The following is a 27877-nucleotide window of genomic DNA, read 5'->3' as shown; positions in this document are numbered from 1 at the left end:
ACCCACTTCCTCCCCCCCCAGGCCCACCCAAAATCTACTGTCTGGCTACGCCCTGCCCCCAAACCCAGTTTTAGCGGCCAGAAATCTAACGGGATTGGGGCCCGGAATCTAACTCGTTTGATCCGGGACTAGGAAAGACGAAAAAACCCAATGCTGGCGGAACTAGATTGCTGCAAAGGAAGGGCGAACGTAGGAGGCGCAGGAGCAGAGAGAAAGGACTAGGCCGGAACCGTCGTGCGCGGCTCGTGTTCCCGCCGCGCAGCCCGGAGGAGAAAGAGCGATGCACCAGCGGCGGACACATCCGGCTCCACTTCCGGTGGTGGGGGAGGGGGGCGCTGCGGCCTCGTTCCTAAGTTGCGGGAACTGAAGGGATATTTCCTGCCCTGTTTTTCCCTGGACAGTGTTCCCTGCTCTGCTCAAACATGGGCATCCTGGACAAAATCAACGAGATCGAGAAGGAAATCGCTCGCACCCAGAAAAATAAAGGTGAGGAGGATTCAGCTCCCCCCTCCCCCCCCCACAGAGACCAGGGGGGGAGTCCAGTGATTGTAATACTTCTGAATTAAAACACTCATTTGATTGCCAGCTTGTTAGTGACAGCTCTTCTAATGCTTCTTCAATTGATAATTCTGTAGAAAGACGCTCCTTTGCTGGATTCTGCTCTTAAGTGGACACTTAAGTACTAACAGCAAGTTCCCCTGAGTTCAGCTTCTCCTGTTGCCTTAAGAGCATTTACCTTTTGCATGCCTAAAATATCTATTGCCTTACTCCAGTGATTCCCAAACGTGTCCAGGGAGCATCCCAGCCACAGAGGTTTTCAGGATATCCACAATGAATAGTCATGAGGTTCTGTACCCCGCCTCCTTGTTATGCAAATCTATCTCATGACTATTCATTGTGGATATCCTGAAAGCTTCACTGGCTGGGTTCCCCCACATTTGGGAATTACACTGCTACCCGTTAAGGACTATAGGTGCCTGATGTTATGATGCATACTTCTGTGTGGCCTGGTTCTCCAACCTGTAATCCCAAATATTATCAGCACAGTAAGATTTATATTTCTCACTAGTGTGTGTTTAATACCACAGTATCAAGCAGCAATGACCAGCTCTTGTTGCAAATACAGTAATGTTTTTGCAACAAGCCCCCTCCCTGCCCATCTTCAAGTCTTTGCTTAAAGCCCACCTCTTCAGTGCTGCGTTCGGCACCTAACTCTTACCGTTCAGTAATCCAGACTGCCCCTTTCGGACTGACTGTTCACTTGTCTTTTAGATTGTAAGCTCCTTAAGCAGGGACTGTCCCTCTATGTTAAATTGTACAGCGCTGCGTAACCCTAGTAGCGCTTTAGAAATGTTAAGTAGTAGTAGTAGTAATGTTTGCCTTCCTCTAGGCCAATTCTTATCCATGGCAGACTTCTCTAAGTTACCAAGTTTGTTACAACCTTGATATCCCCCAAATCAAGTAGTATATGTACACAGCTTACATTTCTAAAAAATGCATTGACAAGGTAAGAAAGAGAAGATAGAAAACGGGAAAGAAAGGCAAAGGGTGGGATAAACCAAACTACAATAACTGATAGGAAAGAAGAGAAATACATCAAAGATGGCTGGCAGCCTACGTGAGTATGAAGGCATCCTCCAAAAGAAATGTTTTAAGATCCGTTTTAAATTTTACTAGAGAGGTCTGTGATGTGAGGTAAAGGGGCATAGCATTTCATAAAGTGGGACCTGCAATTGAAAAAATAAACTCATAGCATCATGTCTGATATGGCAGAAAGATGGTACAACCACGAGGTGGGATTGGGATGACTAGAATAACATTTGGTCTGATATTGTATTTATGAGTGTTGGTAAATATAAATATATTACGCTGGTTTTTGAAATCCTTACATTGGTTACCTTGAATATCTTATTAAATTCAAAATTCTTCTTTTAGTTTTTAAGTACATAAGAAATACCACACTGGGAAAAGACCCACGACAGCGGCTAATCCAGGCCAAGGGCACCTGGCAAGCTTCCCAAACGTACAAACATTCTATACATGTTATTTCTGGAATTGTGGATTTTTCCCAAGTCCATTTAGTAGCGGTTTATGGACTTGCCCTTTAGGAAACCGTCTAACCCCTTTTTAAACTCTGCCAAGCTAACCGCCTTGTTGGCAGCAAAACAGAGTATTTATCAATCTTTAAGATCTGCACAAAATTGTATTTGGATGTACCCTTGCATTGAGTTGTGAGTATCGAGCAACTTTATTTTATGTAGCAGGTCCTACTTTGTGGAATAATTTAGCATTAAGGCTTAAAATATTGCAAGGAGTAAAACAATTCAAGCAAGAGTTGAAGACCTACCTCTAAAGTATTAGAGTGTTTTAAAGTTTTTAGTATGGTTTTATGTATGTAATCTGAATGTTATGTATGTAAATGTTGTAAACCACTGAGAACTTTTGGATTGTGCGGTATAGAAATGAATCGCCATTCATGTGCAGACCTGATATAGATACGTACGTTCCATAGTGACTGCAGATAGATATAGTCAAACCAATTCCTGTGTGTCTGTGACCATTAATCTTTAAATCCCTGCATTATGTTCAAGCGACCGAATACCATCTTGGTCTGCTAAAGGCAAAACTTGCAAAGTACAGAGCACAGCTGCTTGAGCCCTCCAAGTCTTCTGCTGGCAAAGGAGAAGGTTTTGATGTCATGAAATCTGGAGATGCCAGAGTAGCACTGATTGGATTTCCTTCTGTGGGTAAGGTCAGTGATCATTCTGTTCTTTGTCTACATAGTTGTAACCTGGCAATTTTTTTTTATTCAGCTTGACTTTCAGGTATCTGCAAGGCGGAACTTGAAACCTTCAAGCTCTTCTGCAGTTTGGACATCAGCTTTTACTGTAATAAGGATGGCGAACTGCTGTTTTTCTAAATGCTTCTGTTCTAGAGGATTCTGTAGTCCAGTGGCCTGAGAATGTTGCTTCCAGGTTGGTGGTCACCCGCCTGCTCTTCTTTGCATTATTCCTACAGTGACCACTGATTGGGAGTCTCTTGCAAAGCCTCCACTTGATGGTCTGAAGTAAGGCAAAAAGTGTAGGGAAGACATGGATCATTTGTTTGTTTTCTTGGTTCTTTGTTAGAGAGATGTGGTAGCCGTGTTAGTCTGCTCTTAAAGGTAATCAATAGAAATAAAATCAAACATAGAAAAGAAACTAAGATGATACCATTTTTAATTGGACTGACTTAGTACATTTTTTCATTAGCTTTTGAAGGTAACCCTTCTTCATCAGATCTGAAATAATCAGTTATCAACATTTGCTTATTTCAGATCTGATGAAGAAGGGTTACCTTCGAAAGCTAATTGAAAAATGTACTGTTAGTCCAATAAAAAATGGTATCATCTTATTTTCTTTTCTGTGTTTTATTTTATTTCTATTGGTTCTTTGTTAAGATTAATGTAACTTTGCTTATTATTGGGCACAAGGTGAGTGTGCCCTGCAATTAAGAATTAAAAGAAAAAAAAATACTCAGCATCCAGCATGTAAGGTCTTTGCAGTTGTCTTGATTTTAAGATGTCAGAAAAAGAGGTTTAGAAGCTGTGCACACCAGATATCAATAAAATACAGAGCAGCATACAAAAGCAGGTATCAATTAACTTGAGTCTCAATTGTATTAAAAGCAACCATAAGTAAAAGTGGAAACTGTAAATGTAATTATTATTATTAGCATTTGCATAGCGCTACCAGACGCACGCAGCACTGAACACCTGACATAGAGAGACAGTCCCTGCTCAATATTTATTTTATTTATTGCATTTGTATCCCACATTATCCCACCTTTTTGCAGGCTCACTCAGTGTGGCTTACAATATATCATGGATAGTGGAAATGAGAGGAGAATTGACATTTAGTGTTACAGAAGTATTTTGGGTTGCATGGTAATGGAAATCATGATAGTGATATAAGGCATTCTTAACATTACTAGATATGTGTGGGGATTTCACATGTTTTGGTCTTTGTGGTATATCTTGTCGAAGAGATGGGTCTTCAGCAGTTTGCGGAAGTTGGTCAGTTCATAGGTCACTTTTAGGTTACGTGGCAATGCGTTCCAGAATCGCGTGCTCATATAGGAAAAGGTTGATGCGTGCATTAGTTTATATTTTAGGCCTTTGCAGTTGGGGAAATGAAGATTAAGGAATGTGCGAGATGATCTTTTAGCATTCCTGGGTGGTAGATCTATCAGGTCAGACATGTAGGCTGGGGCCTCGCCTTGGATGATTTTATGTACTAGGGTACATACTTTGAACGTGATGCGTTCTTTGAGTGGTAACCAGTGTAGCTTCTCTCATAGGGGCTTTGCGCTTTCGTATTTTGGTTTTCCAAATATGAGTCTGGCTGCTGTGTTCTGGGCTGTCTGGAGTTTTATAATCTAAAATAATACAGACAAGACAATAAGGGGAGGGAAGTACTGGGTGAGAAGGAACAAGGGGGGGAGACAAATGTAATTAAAATGTCTATATGTCCACATGTTTCAGCACCTCAGTGCCTGCTTTATAATTGTAGACAGTAAGTAGTAGCTAATGGTTAGTGCAGTGGGCTGAGAGCCGGGGCAATTGGATTCAATTCCCACCGCAGCTCGTTGTGATCCTGGGCAAGTCACCGAACGCTCCATTGCTCCAGGTACAATTGTGGGCCTAGTAAGGACAGAGAAAGTACCTGCATAGAATATGTAAATCACTTTGGCTGTACCACAGAAAGATGGTATATCAAGTCCATGACTAATTCCACCTTTCCTTAGCGTCCCTCCGGACCGGACCAGGATTGGACTGATGGGTTGTGCTCGCCTACCAGCAGGTGGAGACTGAGAAACACTCTGACTCTTGAGAGCCAATAGGAGCCCTGGCCATGTGACCTTAGCCTCAGTATTTTCTCAGTCTCCCAGCAGGTAGGAAGTGAGCCCTTTAGTCTCTCTCTATCTCTTTCTCTTTTAGAGGTTCATAATTACAACAACAATAATACTACCTCTTCTTCTGTGCCTAGGAATTCTCTATTAGACGCTGGGCAGGTAGGAATTTCTTTTCCTTTCTTTTACAGCCTCTGGGGGTGTTAAACTCGGGTGTCCCCGGGTCCCTCCCCCCTTCCTCCCCATCTCCCATATGTAGCTGGGAAGGGCTACCCTTTGTTAGAAAGGTGTATGTCTTTGGGAGAGGCAGCCACTCTAGAAAGTCACAATTTTTATGAGCAAGCTCAACGGTTAAAAAAAAAAAAAAAAAAAAAAAGGTATATACCCAGGCTGTTAACGAGCAGGCAGCTCTGTGCTAGTCTACTTCTCTTCAGCACTGTCTTTTCTAACTCGAAAAAAAAAAAAAAAAAAAAAAGAAACTTAAGAGAAGATTTCTCTTTGGGGATTGTACTTTAAAAGAGTTAAAACAAATAGAAGGAAATTACGAGAACAAGCCCTTTTTTCTTTCCCCAGATTTTTCCTGCAGTCAGCCCGGTTGTGATTTATTATGCTTGCGGAGCTTTTTCTTTTCTAGTTCAGCTGTGCAAAAATAAATAAATAAATAAAAGATTGGAACAATTCAGTGTTTTAGACTTTAAAGGGCGATTTTTTCGCAATTATGTTCCTCCGTTTTCTGGCGTTTTAGTAGCTGTAAATGGAAATTGGAAAAAAAAAAAAAAAAATGGCGCGAACCGCGATGGCGCGAACCGCTTCGGCGCGCGCCCGCTCTTCTCCGATCGGTCTGAAAAGCTCAGGATGTGCTGCGCTGTCTATTAGCGTCGGAGGAGAAGCTAAAGCATGTTTTTGCTCGGCACTGGGGGGTAACTTTTTTCTTCCTCTACTAGCGGCAGCGATTTCCGGCTTCTTCGTTTGCGATCGCATCTCCTTTCATGTCCTCCGTGTTTTTTCTTCTTTGATCCTCGTTCTTTTACTTTGGGCGCGCTAGGTAGCCATGTTTGCCTCCAGCTGCAGTTCCCTTTACGAGGCAGCGTTTCTCCGGTTCGGTTTTGTTTTTTCTCGGGAGTGTAGAAGGAAACGGAGATGTTGTTTCTGGGGTAGTCTGGGGATTTGCAGCAGACGGGTATTTCCCTCGGGCCTTTTCTTCTTTGGCCCAGGGTCTGGCCATGGGTCAATGACTGCTTCTCTATACTATATGTTACATAAAGACTTATGTGGGTTTTTTGGAGCAGGGATTGTCTTTCTGTGTGGGGTGTTCTGCGCTGCGGGCATCTGGTACCGCTATACAAATGTTAATAATACTTATAATAATATTTTGCTTGTCCCTTATGTTCTTAATGTCAGGTCACCCTTTAGGAGATACCTGTATGTTTTGGGGTCGATATCTTTTGCTTTTGTATTTGGTCAGACTGTTTGATATTTGTGTGTGAGTAGATAGCGTACAGTGAGGACCTCTTTCACAGTATTTTTGCCTTTTCTCATGTCAGGTATCTGATTTTTGTGGCAATTCAGGTAGCTGCACTTGCTACAGTCCTGTCTACCAAGCTCCCAATCATTCAGCTGCCTTAGCAGGCATGCTTTATTCATGTCTTCCCTTCTTTTCCAACTGCCTTGAAGCCTCTCATATTTCATTTTAGCTTTCTTCTGGTTATTACAGGACATATGGTCACTTAGAGAATAAAGTCATCCTTTCACTTAAAGATAGTGGACGGTCCTCAAACCATCTACTCGTGTTTGTCTCTACTCTATCAGTTCAGCATTGGCAGATTATAAACATCCTGTTTTGGTCCAGTATGCCTATATATACCATCTGCTATCTCTTCCTCTTCCTTAGAGACCTGATGTTATATCAAGCTTTCTTGAATTCAGATACAGTCTTGTCTACACTGCCTTCACCAAGTGGCTGTGGCACAACTTCACTTTTTTCGTTACAGGTAATTTCCAGGTTTCTATGCGCCTTCACTCCAGAGTGTTCTTTCAATTGGAAGGGGATTCAATCACTTCCTGTGTATTTATACCAGAGGTACATAAGTATGGTTATGCTGGGTAAGGCCTAAAGTCCAGCATTCATATCTAATGGGCATAGGTACGTAAGTTTTGCCATTCTGGGGAAGCTCAAATGTCCACCTTTCTACAGCCAGAACAGCATTAAAAAAAAAAACAAAAAAAAAAAAAAAAACCTCTCACGAGAGTATTGAACAGAAATCTCTGCTCCAAAAGCAAGGCTTGGCAGTAATTCTGCAAATTAACGCATACAATATTTGCCATGGCTGTTCACCACTAGGAACACCGGGGACCCTGGGCCTAGGTTCGGTGTTTTAACCTGAAACAAGCTCAACATTCATATCTATTGGGTGTGAGTCTGGTACTACTACTACTACTTAACATTTCTAGAGCGCTACTAGGGTTACGCAGCGCTGTACAGATTAACAGAGAGGGACGTTCCCTGCTCAAAGGAGCTTACAATCTACATCTCAGTGAGGGAGGACGCATGACCGTGGTACGTGGATTAGTGGTATGTGGATTAGGGAGATCCAAGAAATTACAGGCCGGTGAATCAGACGTTCATACTGGGACAATTTTTTTCTGTCCGGAGTATACTACCATAGCTGGTGGACTCCTATATTCAGAACTTTCTATATTCAGAACTTACCCAACTATGGAACGCCATAGAGATAGGGTTGGAGTTTGTAGCCCTATTTAACTGGTGTCCTTGGTCACCCTTCCTCTTCTTCTCAGGATCCAGAGAATGGCTAGTTTTTTGCAGTACTCTCTCTCTTCCGTTCTTTTATAGATCTAAGAGGATGTTCATTGCGCTCTTAGGGTCATTTCATTCTTACCTAGACGACTGCCTACTTGGAGAAAGTCTTATCAGCAGAGTTCTCAGGTCACGCACCGGGTGTTGCATTGCTTACAGTCTCTAGGTGGTGTGGTGATTGTAGCCAGGCCTCTCATTTGATCTCTCATTTGATCTCTCATCAGATATCTCTGATTTTCTCTTTGTTTAGTCAGGTTGGCGCACAGTCTTTTGTCTCCTCTGCAAACATCCCAGTTTATATTTTTCTTGGTGACCTTGGGCCTTCGGCCATTTCCTCGCTCTATTCTGCAGAATGCAATTTTACTTTCTAATGCACAAGACGGAATTTTCCTTCATCCTATTGCGCTATTTAAGTGTCATCTAGTTATCTCAAGAACCTTAGTTCTGTCATTGGGATGCTTCGTGCAGTACACTTTTTGGCAGAAGCTTGGCCTCAGCAATTCGTTTTACCTTCGGGTGAATTTTGTTTTCCCTACTGACAAACAAGGCGGACAGAGCTATGTTGGTCCTTGCCATGGCAATGGGTTAGGTCATCCGCCAAGGAGGAGTTAAGAGTATACTCTTGAGTTGGTACTTATTTTTTCTTAGTTGTGTCACCCTGCATTTAGGTGAATGGACTCTCATTTTTTCAGCCTTACTTCCTCACTGCGACACTTCAGGGCTATCTCTTTTTGCCTTCAGGCTCACGAACATTTCTTGCTTCTTCCATTCAGCAGTCACTCAAACTTATGGCGTGGTTACTGGGTCCGCAACATCTTTGATATTTTCGCAGGAAGTACTTCAAGTTTTAATTGCTTCCAGACAGAAATCTACATTAAAGTCCTATGAATCAAAGTGGCGACAGTTCACTCTGTGGTGCTCCTCTCGCCACTTCATTCCACAGACAGTACTATTTTGCATGTTTTGGAATGTCTTCTGCATCTTGCGAAATCTTGTCTGTCTTACTCATCCATTAGAGTTCATTTGGCAGCTCTATCAGTGATGCATGATACTGTTGACAACCACACGCTTATGCAGCATCCACTGTCAAGGCGGTTTCTTAAAGGAGTCCTGCACCTGTACCCCCCGCTTCGTCCACCAGCTAGGTGAACTAGGTGAACAGACTCTTAAAGTTCTGTTTTTTCTAGTAGCCATAATTTTTTCTATAAAGTTTTCCTCTTCAAGCACTGTTTCCTAGTAACCATTGCAGCAAGTAGATCTATGTGTGCAATACTTCTACGGTTGGTAACTTCTTTTTGGTCTGCAGTAGTTTAAAGTTTTCACCTTTCCCAATCGGTTTTTTCTTATTGGTTTTGTCCTTCTAGCCAGTAGGCGTAAAAGATTGTCATTGGTTCTACCCCGCTATATCGCGAAGGATCAAGGAAATGAGAATGTCTATTTCTCTTCTCGCTGAGAGGGCAGTTCCACAGCGTATTACAACATATTCCACAACTTCAGAAGCGGGCTCTATTCTTACTATGGCGATTTTTGGTGCTCTCGGTGCACATTGATAAGTTGGTAGCTTAGTCCTAGTTTCAGTTTATTTTTCTCATTGGGACACACTACATGTTAGTTGTCGCCAGACGGCCTATGCAGCATGAGCATTTCTCTGCAGTTTTCATAGGGTCCCTCCCTTCAGATTACTGCTTTGGTACTTCCCATCAGTCCAATCCTGGTCCGGTCCGGAGGGACGCTAAGGAAGGAGAAATTAGATCTTACCTGCTAATTTGCTTTCCTTTAGTCCCTCCGGACCGGACCAGGCCCCTCCCATGTTCTCTCTACTCTTTAGCTTCTTTTATTAAGTAGGAAGTGTATTCATTAGGAAGTGTATTCATTCCTTTACGATTCGTGGAACAATACTATATATATACAGGACTTTACCTGGTCTATATTGCTGGTGAGCTCAATTGCTGGAATCTATCTATAAAACCTTAAATACGCCATACCACTAAAACCTTAAATACGCCATACCACTTCTCTGGTGAGAGTTGTGGCTGAGCTCAGTTGCTGGAATATCTATAAAACCTTAAATATGATTTACCACTTTAGCTTCTTTTATTCAGTAGGAAGTGTATTCATTAGGAAGTGTATTCATTCCTTTACGATTCGTGGAACAATACTATATATATACAGAACTTTACCGGGTCTATATTGCTGGTGAGCTCAATTGCTGGAATCTATCTATACAACCTTAAATTCGCCATACCACTTCTCTGGTGAGAGTTGTGGCTGAGCTCAGTTGCTGGAATATCTATAAAACCTTAAATATATATAAGATCGTAAGTGGGCCATACCACTTCTCTGGTGAGAGTTGCTGGGGAGCTATAAGGCAAGTGAGCCATACCACTTCTCTGGTGAGAGTTGCTGGGGAGCTATAGTACAAGTGAGCCATACCACTTCTCTGGTGAGAGTTGCTGGGGAGCTATAGTACAAGTGAGCCATACCACTTCTCTGGTGAGAGTTGCTGGTGAGCTATAGTACAAGTGAGCCATACCACTTCTCTGGTGAGAGTTGCTGGTGAGCTGTAATACATATCGGGCCATACCACTTCTCTGGTGAGAGTTGCTGGTGAGCTCTGATACTTGGCATTGCCGAGTGCTTTGTGGCTGCTAGGATTCCATACGGCACAGAAGGTCTTTCTTTCCTGCTTTGTTATTCAAATACTGAGGCTAAGGTCACATGGCCAGGGCTCCTATTGGCTCTCAAGAGTCAGAGTGTTTCTCAGTCTCCACCTGCTGGTAGGCGAGCACAACCCATCAGTCCAATCCTGGTCCGGTCCGGAGGGACTAAAGGAAAGCAAATTAGCAGGTAAGATCTAATTTCTCCATAGTATTTCTGTGGTTGCATGTCGGGGGTTCTCAAACCCCAGACATAACTTTAAAAGAGGTCCCCCGATGGTGACAAAGTATGAGTGCTTTTGATAAAATTGAGACTCATTGATACTTGCTTGTGTGCATATTGATTTCGAGATTTCCTTCAGGTAGGATGAATTGTTTTATCCTGAACGTTCTTGACAATGGTTTGTTTTCTAGGGGATTGCAAAGAAAGTGGTGACTTACATGTATGTGGCATTTTTTTATTGATGCTTCCACTCTGTTTAGTGCTTAATAATTGCCTTAATACTCGCTGATTCATAAAGGATAATAATGATGTTTGAAAATTATAATCTATGTTGGGATCTTGTATTTTAGTCTACTTTTCTGAGTTTAATGACATCCACTGCCAGTGAAGCTGCCTCGTATGAATTCACAACATTGACCTGTATTCCAGGTGTCATTGAAGTAAGTACAGCCGTTAGGATAGCGTTTGAGTTTTAACATAGGTTGTTCACCAAGTAGAAACAAGAACATTATAGTCTGACCCAGCACATCTAACTTGGGGGTTCTCAACCCAGTCCTCTGGATACACCAAGCCAGTCAGGTTTTGAGGATACCCACAATGAATATGTATGAGATCTATTTGCACGCACTGTCACCACTGTATGGGAATTTATCTCATGTATGTTCATTGTGGGTATCCTGAAAACCAGATCTAATTCCAGCATCCCATTATTCAGAAACTGCAAGGTTTATGTTTGTTTATTTACGAATTTGATATACTGCTAAACCAGAGTCTGATCAAAAGGTTAAAAACATTATAAAATTAATAAAAACAATGGAAAAGAACGCCACTTCATAATAGGAAAGAACTCTCAAACATACTCGAAAAAGAGAAACAAGGAGGGGGGCAGAACTACACTCCCGTCGTCGGTTTAAAACAGAATTGTTATGGTTGCACTAACAAAAGGTTTTGTGGGTTGTTTTGAAGATTAGAGCCTAATGAGCTGGACTCTGCTGTTCATCTTTGCCGTTTCTTATTTTCTATTCTCTGCTAGTACAAAGGGGCAAATATTCAGCTGTTGGATCTCCCTGGGATCATTGAAGGAGCCGCTCAAGGTCTGTATTATACATGTGGTTTTCCACAGGTCTACCTTAATAAATCTGCCTCCAAGAGCTTGTCCAAACCTTTTTTAAATTATGCTACTGCTTTTACCACATCATCTGACAGCAAGATCCAGAGCTTAACTGTGCGTAGTGTTTTTTTTATTTTCTAAAGAATAGTAAAAATACATTTTATATTTTTCAAACCTCTCTCTCTCTCTTTCTCTCTCTCTCTTTCTTTCTCTGAGCCCAACATCTCTCCCTTCCACTGCCCTCAGTCAGATCCATTATCACTCTCTTCCCCTTCTCCCACGCCCGTCTGCAATACTTTTCTCTCGTTTTCTTCTTTCCCTCCACCCCAGGTCCATATCTTTCTCTCTCTTCCCTCCTCTGCCCTCCCTTCATCCTTCTCTCCCTCAGTTCGGCTTCTCTCCCTATTTCCCCCTTCCCCTCTGCACAATCCACCATCCATTCCTCCTCTTTAGCCCTGTTCACGGTTCTCTCTCAGTTTTCTCCCCCCTTCCCTCCTCCCCCCTCAAAGTCTGGCATCTCTCCCCCTGTGACACTCCCTTGTACCCACCTGTAGCTTGCTGTTCCTCCTGTGCACCTGCACCCACAGTAAAGTGTTTGGCCTGTCACCTGGACCTGACCGTGAGTCTCCCTCCTCCCCCTTCCCCCCACCAAATACCTGACTGCGGGTCTGCCTCCCTTCCCCACCCCAATACCTTTTGAAACTGTAAGCCTTCAGCACTGCAGGCCAGCGGCAGCTGTACTGAAATGCTGCCTGTGGCTTGCACCGGGCTTTTCCCTCTGACCCAGCCCGCCTCTTCTGACACAACCTCCTGTTTGGAGAAGGGGCAGTGGGTTAGAGGGAAGGCCCAGTGCAGGCCACAGGCAATCTTTCAGTATGGCTGCCGCTGGCCTGCAGGGCCGAAGACTTTGCAATTTTAAAAGGTGGGGGGGGGGGGGGGGGGAGCAGGAGGGAGAACCACGGGAAGATCCGAGAGGGGAAAGAGCGAGTGATGCCGGGCAGCATGCGATCATGGCTAATAATTAATGCATTGACTGCGATTAATGTGCAGCCCTAATAAAAAGTGGAAGCTTGATTTGGTTATTTTTGCCTTTTTCTGCCAGTGTTTTATTTATTTATTGCATTTGTATCCCACATTTTCCCACCTCTTTGCAGGCTCAATGTGGCTTACAATACATCATGAGTGATGGAAATACATAAGAAAATAGACATTTAGTATTACAGAAAGATATTGAGGAACATGATAGTGCATTGTAAGTTTGCCTGGCTTACGTGATGACTGACCCCTCCTCGCACTGTGCCTGTTCTCTCTCCTTTAGGTAAAGGCAGAGGTCGTCAGGTGATCGCTGTGGCCAGGACTGCGGATGTGGTTATTATGATGTTAGACGCCACAAAGGGTGATGTGCAAAGGTGAGTTAGGAAAGGTTTGGAATGTGGGGAGATAATGTCGCCTTAATTGGACACATCAGTACAGGTAGAATTAACACATTCTGGACTAAATCGGGACTGAAATTTTGAGGTTTTTTTTACTGGCAGCTTTATTTTCTTATCCACTCTTTTCTCCTCCTTCCTCAGCCTTTGTGCCCAGGCATCACACATGTTCTCTCCCCACCTGGGACTGAACATGTCATTCTGCACCATGCCCTACCTCTGCCAACTCCTGTCAAGACAGGAGACTTAAATTTGAATTTCTTGTACCAGAGGCCAGGCCTGCAAGCCACCATTTGAATTCTAGCATTATAAACGCAATCTTTAAGAAATAAGTACCCCAAATCAAGCGTTAGCAGCTAGGTTTGGTTTGCCCAGCAGTCATGAAGTCACTTTCTCTTCTTTTAATGAGTCACTTGTGTTGGGAGGGTAGGGAAGTTCTGGGTACATTCATGCCATATAAAGGTGGCCTGGAGTCATAAGAGTCCAGACAATCAGCCATCATTGTTGTATTATGGAGGGTTACCAGAAATGAGGTGGCAGCAGGTTGTTTATAAAATTGGGATCATAAGTTCCTAACCGCTTAGAACTTTGTCGGTAAAGCGGATTATAAATGCCAAAATTTTTTTTTTTTTGTTACATTTGTACCCCGCGCTTTCCCACTCATGGCAGGCTCAATGCGGCTTACATGGGGCAATGGAGGGTTAAGTGATTTGCCCAGAGTCACAAGGAGCTGCCTGTGCCTGAAGTGGGAATTGAACTCAGTTCCTCAGTTCCCCAGGACCAAAGTCCACCACCCTAACCACTAGGCCACTCCTCCACTGTTGCTACTATTTGAGATTCTACATGGAATGTTGCTATTCCACTAGCGAAGTTGGCCTTTGCAGATCACCAATGTGGCCGCGCAGGCTTCTGCTTCTGTGAGTCTGATGTCCTGCACGTATGTGCAGGACGTCAGACTCACAGAAACAGAAGCCTACACAGCCTTCTACATGGAATGTTGCTAGTTGAATAGCAACATTCCATGTAGAATCTCCAATAGTAGCAACATTCCATTTAGAATCTCCAATAGTAGCAACATTCCATCTAGAATCTCCAATAGTATCTATTTTTTTTTTTGTTACATTTGTACCCTGCGCTTTCCCACTCATGGCAGGCTCAATGCGGCTTACATGGGGCAATGGAGGGTTAAGTGACTTGCCCAGAGTCACAAGGAGCTGCCTGTGCCTGAAGTGGGAATCAAACTCAGTTCCTCAGGACCAAAGTCCACCACCCTATCCAGTAGGCCACTCCTCCACTGTTGCTACTATTTGAGATTCTACATGGAATGTTGCTATTCCACTAGCAACAACATTCCATGTAGAAGTCGGCCCTTGCAGATCACCAATGTGGCCGCGCAGGCTTCTGCTTCTGTGAGTCTGACGTCCTGCACGTACGTGCAGGACGTCAGACTCACAGAAACAGAAGCCTGCGCAGCCTTCTACATGGAATGTTGCTAGTGGAATAGCAACATTCCATGTAGGATCTCCAATAGTAGCAACATTCCATGTAGAATCTCCAATAGTATAAATTTTATTTTTGTTACATTTGTACCCTGCGCTTTCCCACTCATGGCAGGCTCAATGCGGCTTACATGGGGCAATGGAGGGTTAAGTGACTTGCCCAGAGTCACAAGGAGCTGCCTGTGCCTGAAGTGGGAATCGAACTCAGTTCCTCAGTTCCCCAGGACCAAAGTCCACCACCCTAAGCACTAGGCCATTCCTCCACTCCAATTGAATGAAATTTTGTTTTTCTAGCATTCTAGTGCTTTTTTTCGTTCTTACATCATTGTTTAATTGTTATCATATCCTTTACTGTAGACTTTGCATTGTGATATTATTCAGCAGTTTGCTGTGCTGTTATTTTGATCCTGAATCAAAACCATTAAAACTTAACGAGTCGCTTGCTTAACTGGAATTCATTTTGTGTACCTGGGCAGGGCCTTGTTGGAAAAGGAATTGGAGTCTGTAGGAATTCGACTGAATAAATCAAAGCCAAACATCTATTTCAAGGTAAAACAAAGAATTTGAATTTGACTGGTTAGATTGCAGAGGGGCCTGGTGAGGGCACTTCTAGAAAGGGGCAGCTGTGTGCAGGCTGTTGTGTGTCTAGTGTAGAGAGAGAGAAAAAAACCACACAGGGTGGAGGTGCTCTGATCCCTAAGAAAAACAATCGTAGCAGAGAAGGAGTAGGGGGATTGGCTGTTCGCAAACACCGAAGGAGGCGTATGTGTGGTTAGGAGTCTTTATTGCAAAACATCAGAATGACTCGACAAACCGGCTGTGTTTCATAAGCACATAAGCACCGCCATACTGGGAAAAGACCAAGGGTCCATCAAGCCCAGCATCCTGTCTCCGACAGCGGCCAATCCAGGCTTCAAGAACCTGGCAACCCCCCCCCCCCCCCCCCCCAAAAAAAAAAAATTAATAATGTTCAATGGACTTTTCCTTCAGGAATCTGTCCAAACCCCCCTTAAACTCCGTAAAAGGCCAGCCGCTGCCACCACATTCTTCGGCAACGAGTTCCAGAGTCCAACTACACGCTGAGTAAAGAAAAGCTTTCTCCTATTTGTTTTAAATCTACCATATTCTAGCTTCATCTTGTGTCTCCTGGTTTTGTTGTTGTTTGAAAGTGTAAACAAACGCTTCACATCTGTTCGCTCTACTCCGCTCATTATCTTGTAGACTTCTATCATATCACCCCTCAGCTGCCTTTTCTCCAAGCTGAAGAGCCCTAACCTTCTCAGCCTTTCCTCATAGGGAAGTTGTTCCATTCCCTTTATCATTTTCGTCACCCTTCTCTGCACCTTCTCTAATTCCTTTATATCTTTTTTGAGATGCGGTGACCAGACTTAGACACAATATTCGAAGTGCGGTCGCACCATGAAGCGATACAACGGCATTATAACATCCTCGTGTTTGTTTTCCATCCCTTTCCTAATTATACTCCACATTCTGTGCTCTTTTTTGGCCGCCGCTGCACACTGGGCAGAAGTTTTCAACGTCTTATCAACGATGACTCCCAGATCCCTTTCTAGGTCCGTAACTCCTAACGCGGAACCTTGCATGACATAGCTGTAATTCGGGTTCCTCATACCCACATGCATCACTTTGCACTTGTCAACATTGAACTTCATCTGCCACTTGGACGCCCAATTGCCCAGTCTCACAAGGTCCTCCTGTAATCTTTCACACACCTCCTGCGACTTGACGACCCTGAATAACTTTGTGTCATCTGCGAATTTAATTACCTCACTAGTTACTCCTAAACGCCTGCATCAGTAGTCTTATAACTTCATGGGCTGCCAGAAGCGGTCTGTTTTGGCAGCCCATGAAGTTTTTTCCTTTGATGCTGGGTTACGTTACATTTCTATACCCTCTCTTGAAATCAGCATTATAAGCAGCAGCAAATTATAAGACTCCTGATGCAGGCGTTTAGGTGCCGAAACACAGCCGCTGCGTCGAGTCGTTCTGATGTTTTGCAATAAAGACTGCTAACCACACATACGTCTCCTTCGGTGTTTGTGAAGGTGTATAGTGTAACCGGGTATATGTGGTTAAGTGTGGGCACTTATACCAACGAAAAAAGAAGATGACGACTTCCCTCAAAGCACAAGAACAAAGAAAAACAATTGGGGGAGACCAATATAATTCCAACCAAGGGAAGCAATTTATTGATAATACTAGAAATATGTATGATGCAAAGGCTGATAAGTCCAAAATATCAGAAACGCTGAATGGACGGCACGGCAGATGCCTGCCTCAAGAGTCGGAGATATTCTAGTCTAGTTGTTAATGGAAACTTTAGGCAGTGAATGGCAGTACTGGGATATCAAACATATAAACGGCGAGTGACCGAACTCACTCGCAAATGCGCAGTAGAGACTTCCCTCTCTGTCCCGCCCCCGCGTCAATACGTAATGACGGGGGCGGGACAGAGAGGGAAACTGCGCCCCCCCCCCCCAAGTCGCCGCCGCCACCCCTCCACCCGGCCCGGGCCCTCTGATCGCAATTAATTCAACTTACATCGCCGCAGCACGCAGATCAGCTGAGCTCCGGTCGGCCTTCCTTCCCTGCCTGTGTCCCGCCCTCGCCGACGGTACGTCACACAAGGGCAGGACACAGGCAGAGAAGGAAGGCCAGGCCGACGGGAGCTCAGCTGATCTGTGTGCTGCGTCGATGTAAGTTGAATTAATAGCGAACAGAGGGCCCGGGCCGGGTGGAGGGGTGGCGGCGACTCTGGGGTGGGGGGGGGGGGGTACCGGTAGCGGTGACCTCGGGGGGGGGGGGGGGGACCTTGAAAACCCCCCATTCCAATAGTAGCCCGATTTAACGGGCTCAATGGCTAGTCAGCCAATAAGTCACATGATAACATAAAGCTGTAACCGTCGAAATGTTGAAACAACAGCGTGTAGAAATGAGATTTAATTTCTACATGTTGTAGTTACAGATTATCGACAGACATTTACACACGTACTTGGTAGAATTACCCCTCGGGGTGTGGATTGTATTAATATATGGGGGTAGGATGTTTTATGCTTGAATGATTGAGAGGAAAAATGTTTTTATTTTCTTGCTTTTCTGATATTTTGCTACTTGTAGTTGTTGTTTTATAGTTTTATCTTGATTGGTAAAAGGAAATTGGGATATAAATATGGTTGTTGGGGGAGTGGGATGGGGGGGTGGGAAGAAGGGAAGGGGACTCATAATTGTATAATGTTTGATGGCAATGGAAACGATATGTAAGTTTCTCATATGGACCTGATTGTAAATTTGTATTTGCTGTCAATAAAAAATATTGAAACATAAATATGGTTGTTAAGAAGTAATTAAAAAAAAGGATTTTTCCTGTGGCCTTCTGGTCATTCAATCCAGTTTGTATTGTTTCTGTCTCTTGTAGCCAAAGAAAGGTGGTGGAATGTCCTTCAACTCCACTGTTCCACTTACTCAGTGCTCGGAGAAACTCGTGCAGCTTATCCTTCATGAATACAGTATCCTACCACAAAGGCACCTTGCGAGTGGGCTGGACCCTGGAAGCACTAATACTTGGGCAGCCTATGTGAAGTGGGCCTCTGTTAGAACAAAAGGGCATGGTTTTGCTTGCATTTAGGTACTTAAGAGTAGGCGAGTACCTGTCTGAGCAAGTTTAAGATGACCTTCCGAAGTGAACGTAATTGGAAGTGGATTTTGTTGCATTGTCTGTTCTGTAATATTCACTTCCCTTTGATCTTTCTAACCCAGGTCTCATCAAAAAGGTTTACAGTGGCTACTAAAATGATCATTAAAGCATAAAGGGACAGAATTAAAGATAGCAGTATGTATACTTTGGAAGAAAAGCGGGCGAGAGGAGATATAATAGAGGCATTTAAATCCCTCTGCGGCATACGTACACAGGAGGCGAGCCTCAATTGAAAAGAAGCTCTGGAATGAGGGGGCCTAGGATGAAGGTGAAAGGGGAGAGAGTCAGGAGTAACCTAAGGAAATACTTCTTCACAGAAACGGTGGCGAATATATGGAATGGCCTCCCCGTGGAAGTGGTGGAGATGATAACAGTATCTGAATTCAAGAGAGCTTGGGATAAGTACATGAGATCAGAGGGAAGGATAGTAGATGGCATGGATGGGCAGACTGAATAGCCCATATGGTCTTTTAGTTATTTTATTTTATTTTTGTTACATTTGTACCCTGCGCTTTCCCACTCATGGCAGGCTCAATGCGGCTTACATGGGGCAATGAAGGGTTAAGTGACTTGCCCAGAGTCACAAGTTGCTGCCTGTGCTTGAAGTGGGAATCGAACTCAGTTCCTCAGTTCCCCAGGACCAAAGTCCACCACCCTAACCACTAGGCCACTCCTCCACTGTTGCTACTATTTGAGATTCTACATGGAATGTTGCTATTCCACTAGCAACATTCCATGTAGATGTCAGCCCTTGCAGATCATCAATGTGGCCGTCCAGGCTTCTGCTTCTGTGAGTCTGACGTCCTGCACGTACGTGCAGGACGTCAGACTCACAGAAACAGAAGCCTGCGCAGCCTTCTACATGGAATGTTGCTAGTGGAATAGCAACATTCCATGTGGAATCTCCAATAGTAGCAACATTCCATGTGGAATCTCCAATAGTAGCAACATTCCATGTAGAATGTCCAATAGTATCTATTTTATTTTTGTTACATTTGTACCCTGCGCTTTCCCACTCATGGCAGGCTCAATGCGGCTTACATGGGGCAATGGAGGGTTAAGTGACTTGCCCAGAGTCACAAGGAGCTGCCTGTGCCTGAAGTGGGAATCGAACTCAGTTCCCCGGGACTTTATCTGTATTTCTATGATATTAGTCTGGTTCACTTTGACAGTTTTTAAGGTCCACCTAGCTCAGCATCCCATCTTCCTGGCTACTTGGAAGACATAGATTTAAGAAACGGGACATGTCATACTCTTTCAGGCTTAATTTATTTGAAGTGAAAGGATATCCTCTGCCCTGGGTAACAGAATGTCTGTACAGGTTTTTTTTTTCTTGTTCTGTTGCCCTTACCCTGCCCACCTCAGAAATTTTCAATGCTGAAGTTCTGTTTCGAGAAGATTGCAGTCCTGATGACTTTATTGATGTGATTGTTGGGAACAGAGTCTACATGCCATGTCTCTATGTAAGTACCAGAGCTTTGCCCCCCTCCATGGCCATTTTAAATAGTTCCTCTGAAAAGGCAGGATTTTTTTTTTTTTTTTTTACTACTACTAATCATTTCTGTAGCTCTGCTAGACATATGCAGCACTGTACAAATTATATACAAGTACTTTCTCTGTCCCTAGTGGGCTCACAATCTTTTAAGTTTTGTTTATTTTGTACCAGGGGCAATGGAGGGTTAAGTGACTTGCCCAGAGTCACAAGGAGCTGCAGTGGGAATCGAACTCAGTTCCCCAGGATCAAAGTCCACTTCACTAACCACTAGGCTACTCCTCCACTCATTCCACCAATAAGAGCCAACCTCATCAGTGATGTCACAATGGCTTGATTGCCCGCTACTTGGCTCACTTCTGATATTGTGATGTCATAAGGGAAAGGGGGAAAGGGAAATGGGACTTGATATACTGCCTTTCTGAGGTTTTTGCAACTACATTCAAAGCGGTTTACATATATTCAAGTACTTATTTTGTACCAGGGGTAATGGAGGGTTAAGTGACTTGCACAGAGAGTCACAAGGAGCTGCAGTGGGAATCGAACCCAGTTCCCCAGGATCAGAATCCGTTGCACTAACCACTAGGCTACTCCTCCACTAGCAACATTCCATGTAGAAGCCTGCCCTTGCAGATCAGCAATGTAAAACTGGATTTTTGTAATTGCAAAGAGCAGAGGCAGATACTGTAAGATTTTTCGTTACTTGCCCTATATCTTCCATCTGCTCTGAATTGATTTTCATGCCATTTTCTTTCATTATCCGCTTGCTCTGTTCACCCAAGTAAGTCATGCCCAAACACTTGATGTTAGATCTAATGAACAGGAGAGGTGGTGACCATTAAATCCTCTCCATCAGCAACCATTGTCATAGCTGTCATACCAGAGAGAGGCTGCATCACGAAAAAATACATATACCAGGCAAGAGAAACACAGCAGGTCAAATGCCAGACATTTGATCGTTGATCTAAAAAGCTGATCAGAATTTCTAGCATTGCTTGTCTGTCGATAGGCTTGCGGTATACAGCAGTGCATTTGACTAACTGATTTTCTGCACCTTTGCTTCAGGTTTATAATAAAATTGATCAGATCTCTATGGAGGAGGTAGATCGCCTGGCTAGGAGATCAAACAGCGTGGTGGTCAGGTGAGAGCTGAGTGAACAGCCCTGCTTTGGGATTTCCTTGTAGGCCTCCAGTCTCTGGAATCCTCGGTGAAGTTGGAAGAACCTGGGTGGGAGGGAAACTTGGTAACTTGGGCAGCTTTTAATTTTGTTTTGTGCTTGGTGCTTTCTTCCAGCTGTGGGATGAAGCTGAACTTGGACTTCTTACTTGAGATGCTTTGGGAGTATTTGGCACTGACCTGTATCTACACCAAGAAGAGAGGACGTAAGGAAGACTCTTTAGACCAGGAGTCCGCAGCTCGGTCCTGGTGGGCTGCAACACAGTCGGGGTTTCAGAATTTTCCTTGTGAATATGCATGAGATCTATTTACATAGGGAGGTGGTAGAGATGCAAACAGTAACAGAATTCAAAAATGCACGGGACAAACATGTTTAGAAGAAGTGGATCCAAAGAAGCTTAGCAGAGATTAGGTAGGAAAGCCAGTTCTGGGCAGACTTCTACGGTCTGTTTTCCCTGATCAAGGCTAAGTAGATTTGGATGGGCTGGAGTGGAGTTTTTCAGGGGCTTTGACAACAACTTCAGAAATTTTAGAACAAGGCCAGTGCCGGGCAGACTTCTACGGTCTATGCCCTAAAAATAGAAAGGATAAATCAAGAAGGGTGACGAAAATGATAAAGGGGATGGGACGACTTCCCTATGAGGAAAGGCTAAAGCGGCTAGGGCTCTTCAGCTTGGAGAAAAGGTGGCAGAGGGGAGATATGACAGAGGTCTATAAAATAATGAGTGGAGTTGAATGGGTAGATGTGAAGCGTCTGTTCACGCTTTCCAAAAATACTAGGACTAGGGGGCATGCGATGAAGCTACAAGGTAGTAAATTTAAAACGAATTGGAGAAAATTTTTCTTCACTCAACGTGTAATTAAACCCTGGAATTCGTTGCCAGAGGATGTGGTAAAGGCGGTTAGCTTAGCAGAGTTTAAAAAAGGTTTGGACAGTTAAGAGGTGCATGGGGGGGGGTGGAGTAATGGGATGGGATAGAGAATGTGTAACTTAGTAATATCGGATGTGCTTCTATTGATCTGCCATCAATAAAATGCAGAATCATAAGGGGGGGGGGGGGGGGATGAACGTAAATCAGAGCAGTGTAATAGTAAGCAATGACTACAGAATTATTGTTTGAAGTTAGTATTTTATTTGGAAGTTCATTTAACAGTATAGATATAAACATTTTGTCCATAGTAACAAAGGTGGGATGGGGGGGGGGGGGGGGGGGGAGGGAAAAATATTTGGATAGCAGAAAGCACGATCTATGTTTATAAGTATATGTTATGTTGTTCAAACAATTATATATCGCACAGTATGTCCAAGTGTAACGTGCTGAACCATTAATAAAAAAATTGTTGAACCATAAAAGAGGTTTGGACGGCTTCCTAAAGGAAAAGTCCATAGACCGTTATTAAATGGACTTGGGGAAAATCCACTATTTCTGGGATAAGCAGTATAAAATGTTTTGTCGTTTTTTTGGGATCTTGCCAGGTACTTGTGACCTGGATTGGCCACTATTGTAAAGCGCTGAGTACGACTGGTAGCGCTATAGAAGTGATTTGGGCTTGATGGACCTTTGGTTTTTCCCAGTATGGCAATACTTATGTACTATGTAATACTACTACTACTACTTAACATTTCTAGAGCGCTACTAGGGTTACGCAGCGCTGTACAATTTAACAAAGAGAGACAGTCCCTGCTCAAAGAGCTTACAATCTAATAGACAAGTGAACGGTCGGTCCGATAGGGGCAGTCAAATTGGAGCAGTCTGGATTCACTGAACGGTAAGGGTTAGGTGCCGAACGCAGCATTGAAGAGGTGGGCTTTAAGCAAAGACTTGAAGACGGGCAGGGAGGGGGCTTGGCGTAAGGGCTCAGGAAGGTTGTTCCAAGCATAGGGTGAGGCGAGGCAGAATGAGCGGAGCCTGGAGTTGGCGGTGGTGGAGAAGGGTACTGAGAGGAGGGATTTATCCTGTGAACGGAGGTTACGGGCGGGAACGTAAGGGGAGATGAGGGTAGAAAGATAGTGAGGGGCAGCAGACTGAGTGCAGACTTATGTACTGAAGTCAGGTATGCATATGATGTATCGCATCATACAGTATGAAATGAGTTTATCTTGTTGGGCAGACTGGATGGACTGTGTACAGGTCTTTATCTGCCATCATCTACTATGTTACGTGCAGTGCAAGGACTGCATGGAAAGAGATCTCTGCATATTCCTAAGCACTACATTAGCCCACTGTGGAAAGCACACTTTCCCAAATATTTGTCAGCGCACAGGATTGTTAGTTCTGTGAAAGACGTTGTACAGATATTGTATAAAAATGAGATTGGTTTTCCACATTACAATGCAAATTGTCTACCAGTACCAGAGCTGATCTCTTGCTTTTTACACCACCCTAAATTTCAACACTAGAAGGTAAAATTGGTAAACTTGAGACATAAATTACAACCTGCAGTTTGTTTTTTAAAACAAGTGCAGATATTTCTTTCCTAAGAGCGTGTTTTCCCCCTTTAGAAGCAAACCATAATAGGCGAAGATGGTCTGACCTTTTATACAGAAGCAGCCCAGAGACGAGTTTCAAGTCTTTCTTCTAGTTATTTGTAGGCAGACCCCTCGCACGGTGGCTGCTCTGCGCAGTGGAGGTAGAAAGTCAGTTTATCAGTTCTGTAGAAACGCATCCAATTATTATATTAGACTGTGCCTTATAGAAGGTTCTCTACCAATGACGGGGGGTTATGTAGACAAGGGTGTATGGAAAGCCAGCATTTGAGATTTAAGATGTATCCAAGAAGGCAGAACTCACGATCTGGGAAAGATGGAAGAGAAGGGAGTCTGGCAGATGTCACCAGGAAAATACACAAGAATTGTCACAGGCGCTGAGAAATGAGAAGCGTAGGATGTTCTCTTTGGAAAGTGAAGGTTAACACAGGCTCTCGTCTTCCTTCTGTGCAGAAAGACCTGACTTCACAGAGGCTATCATCCTACGAAGAGGAGCGTCTGTAGAGCACGTGGTGAGACTGAACTGTACCAGGATCTGTTGTCCGTCCTGGTTTCAGACCATTTCTAGCCTAGCGAACAGTGGAACCTGCAGGGAATGTAGTACTGGATCGCTGATTGCTGTGCAGTTTGTGGGAATGATATGCTGGCTCTGTACGTTCTAAGACCTGTCCTGAAGGACCCCAGCCAGTCAGGCTTTCAGGGTAATCTGCACAGGATATGCACGAGGTACACTGGCGTGCCAGTGTGCTTCGGGCATATTCATTGTGGATATCCTGAACTCCCGACGGGCTAGAAAGCCCCCAGGACAGAGCTGGGAACCACTTCTCTAGGCAGCTGTGAACGCAGGGTAATTTTATACCAGTACCTTGGTTATAAGGGCAGAAGGGCACATTGGCACCTATGTATCTTTATAAAATACTGGCAGAAGTCACACCTAGATTGTGGGTGCTGACAGACGAGTATGTTAGTTTGTAAATTGTGACTCCACCACCCTCCAGCCAAACTCCTCTCCTCAGCATTCCTGTTCTACATGTATGAGCCTGCGTGCGCTGTGAGTACTTTAAATGTGATCTAATTTTATAAGGGGCTTTTTATACACAGCTAACAGATTCCCAGAGCCTTTACAGATAAGGGGGTCCCACAACCTGGATATGGTCTTTTTATTTTATTTCTTTGAGTGACGGTTTTGGGCCCTGTTTATTCTCCTCTTATGAATCTCTGGTACTGTTTTCCATTTTCATCCGTTTCAGCAGAATTTTAAAGTCTGAGTTTCTTGTGATGAGCCAGAAGTTGAGACGAGCAGAAAATGGTACTTTGAGATCACCTAGGACAGTGATGGCGAACCTATGGCACGCGTGCCAGAGAGGGCACGCGCGCCGTCGCCTCAGCCAGAGTCGTACTGCCACTGTGAACTGCTGGCGCAATCGCACTAGCAGTTCAAAGTTGTGTCGGAGCGGAGGAGAGACCCACTGGAAGTTCATTCACCCACCGGAAGTTTGTTCCCTCCTCCCTTCGAGTTCCAGGCTCCCTCCCTCCGAATTTTAAAAGTCATCTATTTTACCTCATCAGGGTTAGGGCGGCAGCATGCAGGCTCGGCTCGGTGCTTAGTTTAGTTTTCCCTTCTCTCTCTCAGCTCTGGTCCCGCCCTTGCGGAAACAGGAAATGAGGACGGGACCAGAGCTGAGAGAGAGAAAGGAAAACTGAACTAAGCACCGAGCCGAGCCTGCATGCTTTTTACTGCTGCTGCCGCCCTAACCCTGACGAGGTAAGATAGATGACTTTTAAAATTTGGAGGGAGGGGGCCTGGAACTCGAAGGGAGGGAGGGGGGACCCTGGAACTGGGAGGGCGGTTAAATTGCTCTGTTGGCACTTTGCGGTAAATAATTAGATTTTGGGGTGCCGTTTGGGCATTCGGTCTCTGAAAGGTTTGCCATCACTGACCTAGGATTACCAGATGACTCCAGGTCACAGAGAACAGGCTGAGCCAGTCCTGGTTTTACTTCCATTAATGGTATAGCCTATCCTTCGTGACTTTGTGCTGGTACAAAAATGTAATGTTTAATACTTTGTTGAAAGTGATGGGTTATAAGACATTAGATTAAATTAGGCCTATCACTGGGAGTGTCAGTGGGACATCACTGCAGACATACGAACACATGGCAAAGCAGCCAGTCTTACACAACTAACAAACACGATGTTCCCTGATAGCCAGAACTGGTTGAGATGGACAGTACTGTTGTTCTGCCATTTCAGGTTTATGTATGTGTTTTACTGCAGTGCCATCGGATTCATCGGACTTTAGCCAGCCAATTCAAATACGCCTTGGTGTGGGTAAGGAAAGCAGCATACTTTGGTTTCGTGTTTTATTCTGACACAAAAGTGGGTTGAATTAAATTAATTACATTTAAAATGTTTGTCCTGCTTTTTTAATCAAATGATATACAGAGTGGGTCATCAAGGCTTCGATCCTGTTTTAAAAATAGGCTATCCTTTCTCTTCTATCTGCATTTTTTATTTAACCCTTCCTTCTCCTTTCTTTCTCATCATTCATTTCACTGCTCTCCCATGCACAGTTCTGCATGAGAGCCAGGAAACGACAGCGTTGGTGCTGTGCAGATGCAAGGACGCAGTAGCAGCATCGGTATCTAATCAGTGGGTCTGAAACTGAAAAAGCAGCTACTGCACAGGCCAAAAAACAAGGAGGCTGCAGTAGTAGGTCTCAGTCCAGGCAGCTGAAGGAGAGAGTGAGTGAGGAAAATCAGGGAGCCCACAACCCTTTTGTTTCTCTTTAAAACTCTTCCCCGTTCCAGGTTCCGTGATCAGTGTTAAAGGGCTGGCTGCAGCTTGAATCCACCTGCTCCAGTCAAGCCCACCAAAAGCCGATTCAGGCTCCTGTTGACTCCTATTCACTTATTGAGGGTGTGGAACAGTCTTAACTTTGTAAAAAGAAAACAAAAAACCTGGTTGCTAGCTGGAAGTGGGGGGAGAGATGCAGCTAAGCCAGTGCAAAGCAAGCTTGGATCTTGCTAAGGCTGGGGGGGGGGGGGGAGTAGATAGGAGTAGTACAGAGAGCTGATGGTCTTGCTGGGATGGGGAGGGGGATTTTGAGTCTGGACAAGGTGAGAGAGAATGTGTGTGAGGGAGATCAAGGGAAGGATAGAGACAGTGGTGGAGCCAGGGGAAGGTTAGGACATGATGGTGAAATTCTGAATGTTTTTCTGTGTTGTCTCTTCAGTGAATTATTACTGAAAGGTGCTGATTATATTGTGTTATGTGGGCAAATAATGTTTGCAGAATTCTGAAATCTTGTGCATAGAATTTAAATTTCTTTGCACAGAAACTCCCAGAAGTATTAATTTGTATAGAAAATTCAGTGCCAGTATTGACAGAATACTGTTGCAAGAAGCACTGATGTTTTTCCTTCTTTTTCTCAAGGGTACAAGCACGAAATACAGCCCTCAAAGAGTCGGCCTGACCCACGTCATAGAACACGAAGATGTGATCCAGATTGTGAAGAAATAATCCGTAGGAGCCAACGCTGCCTTCTGAACTTTTACAGTTCTGTTTGAGCCTAGAACACCTCATGTGAAAGGAGTTTCCATGAGGCCTGTCGCCCAAAGGCTGCTCTGGAGACGGCACATACAAGAATTTAATACATTGTCTGAAAGCTGGAACTATTTCTTTTGCAGGGGGTCCAATTCAATAATGACTCCTAGAGACACTCGTCGGGTGCCTGTGTGCTCTGAATTTCTGCAAAGACCCAGACCCATTCATGCATGTCCTTTGACAGTAACCATTGGACCTGGCAGCAGATTAAGCAAATTCTTTTGGTCTGTGCCAATGACAGGAGATTATTTATTTTTCTCATTTTAGTAGCCATTGAGTTAAAATATTTTCTGAAAGATCAGAATTGTTCACTTTGTAGTGTCGAGGCTCTGGGCTAAGTTAACGCACGAGCGAGGCTCCTTTTCACTAAAGCAATCATTTGGCTTCTGCTGAATCTAGAGTTATTATTTTGGCCAAATATACTTTTGAGAAAATTATGGATTCATTCTGATAAAAAAAAACTACTAAGAGGCAGGGTCCATATCCTTTAGATGACATCTATTTGCAAAGTTTATATTCGGAACAAATACAGCACGTGTTAAAAAAAAAAAGACATTTAGCTGCCCCCCACCCCCGCTGCAGTGCACAGCACTTGAAAAACACATATCCACAACTAGACATCGCTATATTGCTTTTGAAGATGCATTTCCAAATTTCTTCAGGCTCTTATTCCCAGGAGTAGCTTGTGTTCAGAAGAGTTCCAGAATGGACGTGTTTTCCTAAATCCCTAGCGATTCGTAATAAATAGTCATTTATGCTAACCAAAAAAAAAAT

General features: G+C 43.9%; 1 protein-coding gene across 1 annotated transcript; it reads left to right on the top strand.

The window, feature by feature from the left end:
• Window positions 1-300: 300 nt before the first annotated feature.
• Window positions 301-27643, top strand: DRG2 (developmentally regulated GTP binding protein 2). Its single transcript, XM_030212248.1, has 13 exons — window positions 301-486; window positions 2592-2752; window positions 10936-11025; window positions 11619-11679; window positions 13015-13105; window positions 15102-15174; window positions 18062-18152; window positions 19706-19803; window positions 20898-20974; window positions 21127-21215; window positions 23951-24009; window positions 25775-25828; window positions 26933-27643. The coding sequence occupies exons 1-13, from the start codon at window positions 423-425 to the stop codon at window positions 27017-27019; spliced, it is 1095 nt and encodes a 364-aa protein (XP_030068108.1). The 5' UTR covers window positions 301-422; the 3' UTR covers window positions 27020-27643.
• The last annotated feature ends 234 nt before the right edge of the window (window positions 27644-27877 follow it).

This window comes from Microcaecilia unicolor, chromosome 8 (assembly GCF_901765095.1).
Source record: "Microcaecilia unicolor chromosome 8, aMicUni1.1, whole genome shotgun sequence".
Classification (NCBI taxonomy): domain Eukaryota; kingdom Metazoa; phylum Chordata; class Amphibia; order Gymnophiona; family Siphonopidae; genus Microcaecilia; species Microcaecilia unicolor.
This window is presented reverse-complemented; position numbering and strand designations above follow the sequence as displayed.

Excerpts from the sequence above, each read along its gene's own strand:
- DRG2 (XM_030212248.1), top strand. The coding sequence starts at position 423 with ATGGGCATCCTGGACAAAATCAACGAGATCGAGAAGGAAATCGCTCGC. Across the intron at positions 15,175-18,061 it reads AGCCAAACATCTATTTCAAG|CCAAAGAAAGGTGGTGGAAT; the intron begins GTAAAACAAAGA and ends TGTCTCTTGTAG. Across the intron at positions 25,829-26,932 it reads TCAAATACGCCTTGGTGTGG|GGTACAAGCACGAAATACAG; the intron begins GTAAGGAAAGCA and ends CTTTTTCTCAAG.